The 14,790-nt window shown below is 41.9% G+C and overlaps 1 protein-coding gene across 3 annotated transcripts in view; it reads left to right on the plus strand.

Moving 5' to 3' along the window:
* Positions 1-14,790, plus strand: part of SLC15A1 (solute carrier family 15 member 1) — a 54,718-nt gene that overhangs the window by 250 nt on the left and 39,678 nt on the right. For all 3 annotated transcript variants that reach the window (XM_006027411.2, XM_006027412.2, XM_006027413.2), the window contains exons 2-6: positions 6,181-6,209; positions 9,080-9,164; positions 9,251-9,392; positions 11,685-11,804; positions 14,124-14,223. In XM_006027411.2, the coding sequence (XP_006027473.1) occupies positions 6,181-6,209; positions 9,080-9,164; positions 9,251-9,392; positions 11,685-11,804; positions 14,124-14,223 (476 nt within the window). The remainder of the gene's footprint in view (positions 1-6,180; positions 6,210-9,079; positions 9,165-9,250; positions 9,393-11,684; positions 11,805-14,123; positions 14,224-14,790) is intronic.

Here is a 14,790-nt window from a genome sequence, read left to right on the forward strand (position 1 = left end):
GGAAAGAAATCAAAATCTGGGCTAACAAATAGAGGGGAGAGTGAAAGCTCTGGGGGGACACGTGCGCTGCCAGCCTGGCAATTGTGGCAAGGCAGAAATAATATTGTGTTCTAGTGGTACCTGCTGCTCCCTGTTCCCTGCCCTTGAAGTGCATGGTGTTATAGGGGGAACATCGTTTTATCTGTATCTGCCCCTCCCTGTTGGCTTGGGAATGGCTGTCCTAGGAATTAAGGTCACAAACTGTGGGTCATGAATCCAAATGGGGGTGGGGGGCTCTGGGTAGGGAGTGAGGGGCCACGCTGAGGAAAAGTTTGGGAAGCATTACCCTTGGACCGCCTGTATAGAAATGAGGAATTCCCTTGTTGGCTGTAGGTGGTTGTGCCTGACACTGCAGGGCTTTGCTAAAATATTTCATTGTATTTGCCTATTCCATGACATTAATATTAGAGTGAGAAGCGCAGTGTTGCCTTATGCTTAACTGAGGAACTTCCAGTTTGGAGCTGAAAAATGAAGGCAGCGTGTTGGCAAGGCAGACTTAATTCCTGCTCATTTCTTGTCCTCTCCCTGGCAGGAGAGTGTGGGATGAGCCATCTCTGCAATTAGGAGTCTGGGGACCAGCAAGGGCCATGGGAGGAAGTTATTTCACCAGTCCCACCCAAGGGACGGGTGCATTCCCCTCTTCCTCATCTCTAGGCTGAAGAAGTAGGTCAATGGGTTCTTCCATCCACCTCAGAGGGGAAGGCTGGCTTTTTCCTTTCCTCTTTTTCCCCCCTGAGCTGTGGCAGAGAGCTGGAGAGCAGCACTGGTGCCTGTTTGCTGCTTCCTTCACTTATTGGCATGACTGCTGCATCCTAAGGATTCATCTTTGCTAAGAAAGAAAAAGTGGGTTTGAACCCACATTGGCTAGGCTGTTTAGTAATGCATTACAGTCCTAACTCTGATAACTCTGTTGTAGGCTTAAACCTGAAGTGGGCAACTTTTCAGCAGGCATGCCACAAATTAAGCCCTAGCCCTGCCCAAGTGCTGCTGTGATTCCCTGCTCCCTCCATCCCCTTCCAGGTGTATGTGGTAGAGTTTGTGCTTGGGGTGCCAACATGGAGGTAGGAGGCTGCTGAGGGAAGAGTTGTCACTGCCAAAAGCCAAGGTAACTTGGCCCTACTACTGCTGCAGTCTTGTATGGTGGATGAAGATCCAAAGCCCTTAATTTGGTAGCAGCTGCAGGGCCAGGGGAGGATTAATCTGTCTCTTGGCAGTAACACCTGCTACCTCATGCAGCAGCATCCTGCTCTGCTCTGGGAGGCTCCTGCCTCAATTCCAGTGCCTTTTAGCTGAGGCTGGCATGCTGTATGCAGCAATGTCCCATGGCTCGGGTCACAGGTCATGTGTTGTGTTCTCTTCTCCCCCCCCCCCCCCCCCCCCCCAAGTTTAAATCATGTTGGCCACTTTTTTTTTTTTTTTCTTTCTCTTTCCCCTCTTGTGAGGATGGCCAAAAGGCTCATCTGTGCTTGCCACTTAACCTACACTGATTGATGCAACTGAGGATGCTGTTGTAGATGAGAAGCAGATTAGTTTGACTGTGCTTAACGTCAGGGATTTTTGTTCTGGTACATGCTGGAATTGTGCTAAAATGTGAATAACTAATGATGCAGATAATTCCATTCATCCCTTGTTTAGTTAATGGTATCAACTGGGTGCATCTGACCCAGTATTACCATAGTATCTGAGCACCTTTTGTTGTACTTCTCAGAAGCCCACCTGTGGGATAGGGGTGTATTATGCTAACTCTACATGAGGGGAGCTGAGGCACAGCAAAGCCTAGGCATGACTGAAACAAGGGTAAGAATCCCCAGGGTGGCCTAATTGACCAAGTAACAGTTAACAGCCTAACCATTGCACTTGTGTGTAGGCTGCTTGAGACCGCTTTCAGAACACAAGAAAAGATGTGTTCAGAGGAGATGGGAAGGAGTGTAACAGTTAGCAGGATCAGGGGCTGACCAATTCTGAAGTCAGGGCATTAGACCAGGGGCAGGCAATTAGTTTGGGCAGAGGGCTGCTTACTGAGTTTTGGCAAGCCATTGAGGGCTGCATGACGGGCAGCCCAGCACAGATTAATATAAATTTTCTAAATTTTTTTTAGGGGCCCCACAGGCCGGCTAGAATGGCCTGGTGGGCCGCATCTGGTCCCCGGGCTGCATTTTGCCCACCCCTGCGTTAGACAAATGCTGAATTGTCCACTGCTTCAGCCTGGATGCAGATGCTGAGCACTGATACATAACATAATCTGCATGATTGGTAACAAGAGATGGAAACTTCAGTCCTTTGGTTGAAAATATACCCACATTTCTTTCCACTTAGTGTGGCACTGTGTGTGAAATGGATAATCCAAGCAGATGCTTTTCTCAAAGGATGAACCTGACCATAAATAACTAGTTTAGATTGGTTTGGTGTTTAACGAGAGGATTAAAGGTGTCTTGTGTCTTTTGCTTTTAAACCATAAAAATATTTTGGAAATTATAAGATGGTAGGAACAGAGCCTGCTTTCTGAGGAATGCTCTTTTGCAATGGGAAGAAATTAACCAAGCATTCACTTTCCATAGAAAATGGTCAGGGCGGGGAATACTAGTCATTGCCTTTTGGGGTGGAGGTCAGAAAAAACATTCCCTGAACAAACTTTATAAGTTGGAGTCCAGAATAACAATAGAAACTGGAAATGCTTCCTGGCTTCTGTGGGCTGACTTTACTGACACCTGCTTTTGCTTCCTCCCTGCTGCTTTCCCCAAAGATTAAGGGAGGGGAAAAATTATCCATGGGCACCATTGCAGCAAAAGTAGATGTGAGAATATCTGACAAATTACACAGTCAAGGACAGCTAAACTGCTCGTTCATGTTAGCAATGGCACTTCTGGAAGAGAGATGCATGAACAGGATGGCAAGTTTAAGAAACCAATGTAGGAAGGACACTGAGGGCTCGTATACAAGTGCACAGAGGCTGCTCCAACATGCTGTAATTGCAGCACATTGGAGCAGACTCAATTAATAGGGTCTGCTGGAGTGGGGTAATTACCATGCTCCAGCAGACTCCAGCATCATGTGCATTGGAGTCCCTGTGCTGAAAAATGTCAACGGGGCACTTTTAACTAAAGCTCACTGGAGTTTTAGTTAAAAGCACCCTGCTGACATTTTTCAGTGCATAGACGCTGATGCACGTGACGTTCCGGGTGCTTTAATTAACGTGGCTCTCGGAACTGCACTAATTAAAGCGCCCCTTTCCCACCCCACCTCCCAGAGCATGTCTATAAATGCCCTGATTTCTGTATAAAACGAAGGCTGATGTATAAAAAATAATAATTTAATTGAGGGAAATTGGCAGATGAGCAGCACTTTTGAAAAAGTCATGTTTAGGCCCCTTGCTGAGGTATCTAACTGTGGCTTTGGCAGTCCTATTTACACTCTTATTTTGAAAATCTTGGCCATAGAGTATTCAAGAAACTCTGGTGAAAGAGAATGGGTGCCTGAGACTGAGATTATAAACTGTCAAGGAGCAAGTCAGAGCTACAACAGTTACTGCTCAGTTTTAAAAAAGGTGAAATATCCCATGTGAAACATTCTCAGACTGGATCAGTGCGACAGCCTCCTGTGAAAGATGTTGCTTCCATATCCCTCAAAAGAATAATGTACGGAATACAAGTCATGGAAGGGCTTGTATTCAATTAATCATTTCCAAGGCATAAATGTTAGACCTAAGTAAGATCCTCAGATGTCACAGGAAACCCCCCCCCCCCCCCCCCCCCGCCCCTCCAGAGGGTTCACCAGATACAAATCTGGATAACGCAGATCAAAGAGTATGAAAACTTCCATCTTAGTTGATGATGTGGATGCTGGACTTTAGTTTTTGCCAGGTAGGGAAACAAGGTGCAGTTCAGAAAAAAAAGAGAGGGGGAAATAAATGCTTGAGGATTCAATGCCTGCTGAAAGTTTGTTTGTTTTTATGGGACGGGGGACACTAACATGGATCAGCAATAATTAACTCTGAAAGACCCCTGTTCATGTTAACTATACTTTGTGGGATTGTATCTTATGAGTACTGATGAGGCCAAATTGTTTATACTCAAACTTTTACCAAAAACGAAAAAAACCCCAAAACCTTTGGAAATGAGACTGTCCCTTAAATGTGGGTTTACAACTTGAGTTACAGTTTTAAACTTTTTAATGTTGATAAAGAAAAGCAAATGCATGACTTGTGTGCTAATTCTCCATATTTTATTTTATCTGCATAACAACTATTTAGTTATTTGTCAAAATATTAACTGTAAAAAATCGTTGGAAGGGAGTCAGTACATTGTGCTAAAATTTAAAGAGCATCTGTTATTGGGTATCTTTATGTATTGTGAACTATGGATTACATGACACGTCATTATGAAGAAAGTGATATTTTTGTTTACTTCAATCTGTTACTGATTTGTTCAGTTTGCAACTTGGGGGTTCAAAGTGCACCTCCTCACTTGTACTAGACCTTTGTCTTTTTAAGATAGTGCACTTAAGCATGTGGTCCCACAAGAACTGCTGATAGCTGCTATACATCTACGTGAACCTTGCCAGAGAAAAGGCAAACTCAGTATCTAGCAGCCTTCTAAACTGTAACCAAAGCAAGACCTAAAAATCTCTTGGAGGAGATTAAACCACTCAAAGTGGGCTGAGTTCAAGGCTCAGCAAGCATAAACAAAGCCAGCAAGGCAGTTAAGCATGCAAATAGTCTCATTTTGCCTTCAGTGAGGTTACTTCATATACTTCAGTGCTTCACCAGATCAAGCCACGGGGCTTAGCACTTTTTCAGTTTGCAGCTCAGTGTGAGCTTATTACAAGATCCAGCTTTTATTTCCATTTGCCTTTACCTTGTTTTCACTCTTTACTTTTACTTTAGTGCTTGCAGCATCCCAGCTGCGTGCTGGGATGTTGCCCGTGCTCCCAGCTGACAGCAGCTACCCGAAGCCAGGACCAGCTGCAGCCAGGAGGCTGCAAACAGCTGCTCCGGGTTCCACAGCTCCAGCATTGGCTCAGTGCTGGCGGCAACAGCTCGCGCACCTCGGGGCAGACAGTGTGTGCACAGTTGCCGCCAGCATGGAGCTGGTGCCGGAGTTGTGGAGCCCGGCGCAGCTGTTTGCAACCTGCTTGCTGCAGCTTCCCAGAGCCCGGGCTCCAGAGCCCAGTCATAAGCTCTGTGCCCGGAGCAGGGGAGAGACTGGGGCTGCGCTGCCTCGGGGCCCCTCCCCCACTGCCTGCTCTGACCCATGGGTACACATGCTGGTTAGGAGCTGATGCCTGGGCTCCAGAGCCCGGCACAGCTGTTTGGAGCCTCCTGGCTGCAGCCAGCCCCGTCTCTGGGGAGCTGCTGCCAGCTGTGAGCCTGGGCTGGGGGGCAAGGGGCTTTGGGTGGGTGGCAAGGGTGGAGGGGCAGGGGCTTTGGTGGGGAGGGGGGGCAGGGCATCCTACTATGTACCCCCTGCCCTCACTTTGTTTTCTGGCATGCTGGCACTTCAGCACCTTGCAAGGTGGGCATTGTGGGGGTTTTCAGCACTCGGACCAAAAAACGTTCCCTACCTGTAAGACTGAAAATGAGTATAACTTCCTGATTTATGGTTGTCCTGCTGTAGATATGCAATACAAAACCAGTTAAGTTTGGAATTTTTCTTACAGACTATGAAAAGGCACAATTTGATGTCCAAAAGCTTGTTGTTTTTTTTTTTTTCCTATTCAGTTTTGTTTTTTAAAAAGGGCTTTCTGGGTGGTATCTTTTATTGAATCAACTGTGTGGTCAGTAGGGATGTAAACAAGCTTTTGTGTACCAAGTACCCTCTCTGGTGATATTGGAAAAGGGTGTCTGGACCCCAGAAGCTGGTCTATAGCTCTACCAAGTGTACAGTTGGTTCTATAAAACATATTACCCACAAATCCTAGCTTCTTGCATTTTTCCTCCACCATCAGACCTATGTCACTGCCACAACTTCTGTTCTTTACATACATTTTTTTTCCCTATAAAATATTTAAATTTGCTGAAAAATGCTGAGTTTATATTTAATGACTTATGGTTTAAGATTTCTTTTTTACCTGTTTTCCATCATCTCATTAAGAAATATTACTTTTTGGTTTATGTAAACTTGTTTCTCCTTTTTTCCCCAACAGAGAAAATGAAGAAGCCTAGATCATCAGCGGTTAGTATTTTTTCTTTTTCTTTTAAGAAGTGTTCAGTTGCTAGAAATGAGTAATCTTCCCTCAGACTATGCACAGAGACATGTGACCAAATGTGTAGAACATGGACTAAAATCTACTTGGTTGTCTCCCATTATACCACCAGCAGATCACAATCTATATTACTGTTTTAGGGCTTGGTTTGATGCATACAGAAGTGAATGGGAGTGCTTGGATTGACATCAGATGATTGCCTCAAATCCTGACTCTGCTCCTCTGGAATCAGAGATTGGTTCACAGTAGAATCTAGCTGCGATATGCTCGAAACCAGTGCTTCTCAAAGTGGTGGTCCGTGGACCGGCACCAGTCCGCGAGCCACCGGTCGCTGGTCCTCAGCGAGTTGCCAGGAAAGAGAAATATTTTTCGGAAGCATAGCATTGATATGTCATAGCCCCACAGTTCATACGTTCCAACACTCCAGGTGACATCACGTCGTGCGAGGTGAGGAAAGAAAAAGAAACAGCTGGTCATGCACTTGTGTAGTGCTGTTACACACAGTTGCTGCCACCGGCTGAATTGGGCACAGGTCCCTGGCCCACTGGAGAAAAAATTGCCGGTCTGCCACATCAGATAGTTTGAGAAGCAAGCACTGTTCTAAACTTCGGTATCCAGTTGCAGTTATAAACTTTTTTGTTTTTGTTTTTATCTGGACTAAGATAAAAATCAAGGGTAAATCCCAAAATAAAAACTAAGCAGGAAACAGCACAGCAAGTATCACTAGAAGTGTAGGCTCCAGGTTCTAGGCACAGTTATGTAATGCAGTTATACAAGCCTCTCATTTTGCTTGTTGGGAAACCATTGTTCAGAGGGTTGCTCTTGATGACCCTGATAGTATGGTACCCTTGCCTAATTCTTGTGAAATAGAAATCTTACTAGGCAGTCATTTGTTTCTCTGTGTCCTTTCTCTCTCTCTCTCTCTGTCTTTTATTTTTATTTTATTTTGTTGCAATGATTACAGGGAAAATTACTTACATAGCATAGCCTAAGGGTTTCCTACATCCAACCCATGGATTTGCATTAGCTTGTCTCCCATTGGTGTGTGTTGGAAGAGTACTTCTTTACCGTTCAGCTATAACTAGCTCTTGCTCTTCTCCAGAAAAGTTGGTACAAAAACATTGCCAAAACTACACATACCTAGTACAGTAACTGCATTTCATAACACTGCAAAATATTGATCCTCACACAGTTGGGCTCTTGTGACTGTTCTGGACATTCAAACGTAGTATCAGCTTGGCTTTTGTGACTGTTCTGGACATTCAAACGTAGTATCAGCTTAATGTGATAGCTAGATGCTCTGTCAGAAGATGCTACTATCTACTTTCAGGGTAGTAGACTCGGGAAGTATTTCTAGCTTCTTCAACAACTGTTTCCCTTAAGCGCTACTAGTGATAACAGATCCATGGGCAGGATATCCTATGTACAGCTTCATTTAGCCTTGTTGGGTGTGTCTACACATTGCTGTATGGCGATGTTGCTAAAGTGCCAAGCTTTAGTACTTTCTTTTGGAAGTACTAAAGCATGACGCAGTATGGGTGATTACTACGCCATGCAGGTGGCACATGCTTAGATTTCCCCACTATTTTGCTGTAGTTGCGTACTAGGTCTGGGGAGCACACTGCTATGATGACAGCTGACAATCACATGTAGACCCACATGATTGCTACCTCGCTGTTGCACACCGTACAGCAACATAGCATGTTGCTACATCACCATAGGGCGATGTGTAGATGCACCCATTGAGTGGTATCCCCTTGTGTTGCATTGTATCTGAATTACTAATGATCTTGTAAAAGTCTAAATATCAGTACTAATGAAATATTACTTACTTTCATGTTATAAAAATACCAAGGGCTGCTTTTTTTTTTTCCAATAGCTTTTTTTTTAACTCCATAAATAGATTTGACCTCTGAAGCAGTGAATTGTGTAAACTATGCAAATCAAACCAGGTTCTCTCTTAGCTTGTGTATGAATATTGATTGCTTTGATGCAGCTAACTTATCATCTTTCTTACTGTAACTTACTAAAGCTGACATACACAATTGCATTTAATTTGTGTTCAAAGATCTTTTTATACGTGGCCTCTTGTTGCCAGGGATATAGAGCCCTGGATCATGATTTCCTGTGAGATCTTTGCTTGATAGCCTCATGATGCTGTACTGTACCCAGTAACAATTTGTCTTGGGGATAATGTCCAAAATGAGCAGTAGTTCATAAAATCCCTCTCATTTAGAACTAGATTAAAACTTCCTGGTCTCTAAGCAAGTTCTTTTTGCTTTCAGTAAAACATGCCGTGCATTATTGTTTAAAAAAAAAAAAAAAGACGCATTAATCGCAGAACTGACTAAGCTCCACAGACCAGATTCTTGCTGGATCTGACTTGATGTAGCTTAACTAATATCAGCCTAGCAGTGCTTTGAAATTTTGATTTTGAAAGTGGTACAGCTTTCTGCAGTTTTTTAGACTTGGCCTATAAATGGTAAGCTGCAAGGAGTGTAAGTAGCAAGATGTGGAAGACAGTTTTTTGTTTTTTTTTTGTCCCCTTTCACAGAGAATTCTGTTTAAAGGACAATTTATGTTGCTGTTTTGTAGCCTTTTCTATTCAAAATGCTGTAGGTGTCTGTTAGCTCATTAGTAGCAGTTCTGTACATGATGACTTGGAGCAGAGATGCCCACATTTTGAGACTCTAAAAACTAGAATGAAAAATTACTTATAGTCTAAAGACTGCAATTAGTTTTTACATATATGACTAAACTTACTGGTTCTGGCCAGAAAAATGAGAGAGAATTAAATAGCTTTGTTGGAATTTTACATGTTTCTATTTTTGCCTTTCAGCCAAGCTGCTTTGGTTTTCCAATCAGCATCTTCTTCATTGTCATTAATGAGTTCTGTGAAAGATTCTCCTACTATGGAATGCGAGGTAACTTTCCTTCACTCTTCTTTAGCTTTTGGTTTCAGTGGATAATTTCATATTTCTAACTCCTTGTTTTGTTTTGTTTTTTGCAGCTGTGCTCGTTCTGTACTTCAAATTTTTTCTCCATTGGGATGACAACCTGTCTACAGTCATCTACCACACATTTGTTGCTCTGTGCTATTTGACACCAATCCTTGGAGCAATTGTTGCTGACTCCTGGCTGGGGAAGTTCAAGTGAGTGTTTGTGGGGTGTAATCTAAAGCAACTGAATAGAGCAATTAAGTTTTGGATTGCTGTTTCAGGAAAGGGTTTCAAATGGCCAACTGAGTACAGAAAGATTCTGTGAAGACTTGGTATTAATGAACATAGATTTTTGAGAAGCTTTGAGTTTTAGTGGATGTGGCTCAGAAGTGGAACTGAGGAACAATTGCTTTCACTGACTTGCTCTGTCAACTCAGTCAGAAGCATTTACAGGTTCATGGGAGTTGGGCATAGTCAGAAACTATGCAAATCGGGCCATAACATTTCTGCTTCCACTTTGCTCTCTGCTTCTCCTTTTTGTGCCTGTTAAGTGTTTGGAGGATTAGGTCCTAAATCACTGAAAGTCTTATCTCATCAGCTTATACTTTTGTACAGCTTTTTCCCTTGAAGTAGCCTCATTGGAAGATGGGTGTTTGCAGAATCAGGGCCCTAGAAACCAGCGCTAATCTTGAAACAAAATCTTTTAAAGTCATTCTTCAAATTTTAATAATTTCCCAAGATGAGATTTGGTTCCTTACGCAATCGCATCAAATTTCTAGAGCTGTTTACATCTCTTCCTGCAAATATCAACTGAGTTCAATGATGCTATACTTTTGCTTAAAGTGGGAACCTGGGACTTGAGTCAGTTGTGAGAGACCCTTTTTCTTAAGTTCTGAACACCAGTTATCCATCCGTCCGTGTGCCCTCCCCCCCTTCCCTGGGTTTAATTAAAAAAAAAAATAAAATAAAATAAAATAAAATAAAAAATGGAAGAGGGAAGTTCATGAGGAAGGAAGATGGGCAGCTTGTTAATCATTATTATGACTGAGGAGGGGTTAGTCAGTGTACTAGTAATTGTAACTTTATAGGTGAGGCTGTATCCTATAGCCACCCATCCACTGTATGTATACAGAATATCTGTGTGGGAGTACCCTCAGGGACACTCCATACTTTGTTGAACAGGAAGTTCTTGTTTGTGGAAGAAGGCAGATACCATTTTTGTAGTGTGCAAGATGTCCAAATAAACTGTAGCAAGCTGATTATGTAAGCTGTCTCTATTATGTAAAAAGCCCTTGCCATTTCTAATTTGTGCCGCCCAAACTGATGATGACAACAACAAGGCTCTTTTACAGTTGAATCATACAGATGGCCCTTTCATATGAATGTCTTGCTGACCATTGTTAAAGTTAACAACTAAAATTACTATAAGTGACAGAGTAGTTTTTAGCCCTGGATATTTCAAAGATGTCTGTTTGGGGGAAAAGTAGGATCAATTCTAGTGCTATTTGAGTTGACTCCTTGTACTATTTTTCTTTTACAACATGAACATCATCTGCTTCCTGATGCACATGGCAGCCTCTCACTGCACATCAGATTTTAGTTTTCTATTTCTGAAACAGAATGTGTGGGGTATTTTGGAGGTGCCACAAATTCCCATTCACTGAGAAATTTAAGCAGTTCCTTAATGTTAGTCACCTGTTCAAGTCTCAGAAAAGTTAAAAATGTAAGCAAGTCTGATCAACAAGTATGAAAACTTCACCTTAAAGTTATGAGCTAGTTGGTGATAGCACAGTGTACGTGCACACTTCACTGGCGCCTGGCAACTGAGAAAATCAGGCTTGCTATTTGCAGCCTGCACCATCCAGGAGCTAGGCTTGAATTTCTTCTTTTGTAGATGTGGAACATACTTTAAGGTGAGGGAACAGGCTAATGGACTAGTCATTATTTCTGGAAATAGCTTGTTGTAGTTCCCATACTTGGGATGGAGGATGATTTCCTTCCCCATCCCACCTTCTGTTTCAGTTTGGAAATACCAAGAAAATACAAACAGGTAGCATATTTGGAGTACAAATTGCATGTTAATGATAATGTAACATACAACTTAATTTTCACAACATGGTCAATATAACAAAACAGCTTTTTAATCTTCGTTTCGTTATTTAAAAGTTAACTACCTAAGCAGCTGGATGCAATGCTCCTACAATGTTTTGTTAATGTGCACAGTATTTTTTCTGGTATTTTTGTTGTTTGATTTAATCGGGTAACTAAAATTCCATTATTTCTTTTAAGGAAAGTAATTTTTTATTCAAAAAATCCAAAGTGTACCTGACCTGGAATATTGTATATTATTCACTAAATATTTTGGCAAATTTTGCAATATCATCGTTAACTCATGTTTGTTCTAACCAGTAATCTTTCTGTGCTCAACCCCTTTGTAAACTAGAAAGAAATCTGAATCAGTTGTGCAGATAAAGACAGAACTATTCTCTCCTTTTCTCACAACAGGACCATTGTCTCCCTGTCCATTGTTTATACCATTGGGCAGGTAGTTATGGCTGTAGGCTCCATAAATGACTTGACAGATTATAACCGGGATGGAACTCCTGATCGCCTCTCGGTGCACATGTAAGTAGCATTACACACTAATGCATGATGAAGCAATTTAGGTCTTTAATGAACTGTCCTTGTTGTCTCTTCAGTAAGAAGCCGATTACAAGACATTTTTAATTAGGAAGTCATTATGTACATATTATAGAAATCATGCAAAAACATGGCCAAGACTGCTGAGCTTAATTGAAATGAGGGGCAGGGGGGAAAAAAACGTGCCTTAAGTGTGTTTAGTAAACCTGTGGGGTTTTTTTTTTTTTTTTTCCCTGAGTTCCTACAGTTTTAGAGTAAAAAAGAATCTGTAACTTGTTGCTTTTAATAGGGTTGGATAGTTGTAGCTGTAAATGATTCAGACCTAGGCAAGAAACAAGGGGTTTTCATTAGTAATATTGGGCTACCTTTTACAGTTAAGAGGTAGCAGAAGGTGGGACAGAGTGGGACCTTTATAGACTAATTCAGAGGCATAAGTTTTCATTACTTATGAAAGCTTATGCTTCTCCAAATTAGTTTTATAAGGTGCCAGTCTGCCCTACCTTCTGCCTGACTACTGAGACCAATACACTTAACACCCTCTCTGGTTGGAGAGATGTTAGACAAGCTTTTGGGCACCAAATTTCTTTATTCAGGTCACAGACAGAAAGAGGTATACTCCAAATTAAATGTGTGTGAGAAACTAAACTACTACTAGGCTTCAGAATTAACTCTTGTAGAAAAAAGATGGGAACACCTGTGGGAGAATACTTTACTTTACTTTTCAAAGAACAATCACTTCACTTCATTTCTGACTGCACAGCTCTTCTGTAGAAAGCCTTAGAATATGGGGCCTGGGAACACAAGAAATCATAACTTTATTGGACACTAAATGTAGAAAATCGTATCACAACTCCTCTAACTGGTGTCTCCTCTAATCTGGTAATTATGCCCCTTTTTCCTTTCTGAATGGTCATTCTTTTTATGTAATTAGATTGTCTATTCAACTGCACTTTTTTTTCTCTTGCTTTGGAGCCACTGCTGATAACTTTTCTCTGCTCCTAGTTGACTGCTGTCCTCTGTTTCTTTAAATCTCTTTTCTTTTGCACATGCGGTTAAACACAGCTATTGTAGTATCTGATGTTTAACTTGGACTGTACCTGCTGCTTTTCCAGATTTGAGGAAGGCAGGGCAGGGTGTTTCATATAAATACTATGATGAAACATTACAGCTAATGAAGTAGGCTGTAGCCTACAAAAGCTTATGCCTCTCTAGAGTTGGTCTCTAAGGTGCCGCCCAGCCTTCTGCCTGACTTCAGACTAATATAGTTTACGTACTTGCATACTCCTTGCTGCTTTTAAATTGTTTCTTCCTTTTATCCACTCTCACAGGATGTGTGCAAAACTGAAGTCCTACTGGTCTCACTTGAGGCAGCCACCTATCAATAGCAGTTATCTTAATTAAAATGAGATATATGAAAATCTGAGTTCTGCCAGGGGACACTTGGCCAAACAACTCCCTGGATTGAGATTAAAACTAAAGTGTGTAGTTTTACTCACCCTACTGATTTCCTCACTGCATAGGGCCTCTGCAAGAAAGGATCTCTGCTGATACCTTGCTGCACATACTTCTGATTTTAAAGGTAGAATTTTAATAGCTCGGAAGGCATTATTCTAGCAACAATACCACATTCAAATTGCTTCATGAAAAACATATATTTTAGCTTCCAGATAAACTATATAATTATTTGTAAATAACAAGTGTGTGTTAAAAATTTCAAGGAAGAGCATCTTAAGGATAAAATATGGCTCACTACTTCCTTGTACCATAAGTTACCTGTTAATCAGGTTAATGCTGTGCTAGATCCTACATTGCACCTCCCTGAGATGCAGCACAGAAGGCATAAACCAGTATGAGCTGAAGAAAAAATAGTCTGATACTAACTTTCCACTCTCTGGATTCCAAGATACTTGAGTCTTCAGTAGTTCCTAGTACAGGACAGATCAGTACCAGGGCTGCTGTGATCTGCTCTGAAATAGAGATCCACTGTAATATGAGCTTTACAATCACTTCCCTTCCTGTTCCCTTAGTGTTTCCTTGCATCTCTTGAAGCATGCCCTCCATGCCAGTGCCTGCAGTTGGGGCAATGTAGGGCTGCTTAATTCAGCCCCATGCTGCTACCATTTTGAGGATAAGTGTTCTTTTACTTCATACCAGAGCCTGGTTCTATGACACTGCTGAATGGTAGGACATCCATTAGTTAAACATGCCTTTCTTTAACTCTGTAGCAAGCTTGGACATTCTTCCTCACCCAATATTCCTTTACATGCTCTTAAGAAAACAGAAAAATATTTCCCTTTATTGCAGTGCACTCTCTGTGGTCGGCCTGATCCTGATTGCTTTTGGTACTGGTGGAATCAAACCCTGTGTAGCAGCATTTGGTGGAGATCAGTTTGAAGATGATCAGGTAACAATATGTATGAAGCTAAGTGCAACGCGTGTATATCATAATTAAATAAAATTTAAATATTTAAAATAAACAATCATATTTATCTATGTTTTAAGCAATAGATACATGCCTGAAAATAATTTGCATATTTAGATGTGCCCTTTCCTGTAGGAACTAGATATTTGAATAAGAGCTATATTCTTCTCTTGGTGTTGTACTGTTAGGAGAGCTCAAAGCAGAGGTATAACTACCTGGGTTGGGGGTTTGTGGGAGGTGTTGCTGATTACTTCAGGTGAAGGGGTGCCAAGAGCTGGGGGATGGGCAGACCAGGAGTCTTATCCATTCCACAGACTACCTCTAGAGCAGAGTTTCCCAAAGTTTCTATGCCACAGCTTGGCAAACCATGGCCCAGCAGTCATAGCTGACCACAGTTGGAATTTCTGGCCAGAAGATCCCTAGATTCATAGATGCTAGGGTCAGAAGGGACCTCAATAGATCACCGAGTCTGACCCCCTGCATAGGCAGGAAAGAGTACTGAGTTCAGATAACCCCAGCCAGATGCCCATCTAAACTCCTCTTGAAGAC

The sequence above is a fragment of the Alligator sinensis genome, unplaced genomic scaffold (assembly GCF_000455745.1).
Source record: "Alligator sinensis unplaced genomic scaffold, ASM45574v1 scaffold744_1, whole genome shotgun sequence".
Lineage (NCBI taxonomy): Eukaryota > Metazoa > Chordata > Crocodylia > Alligatoridae > Alligator > Alligator sinensis.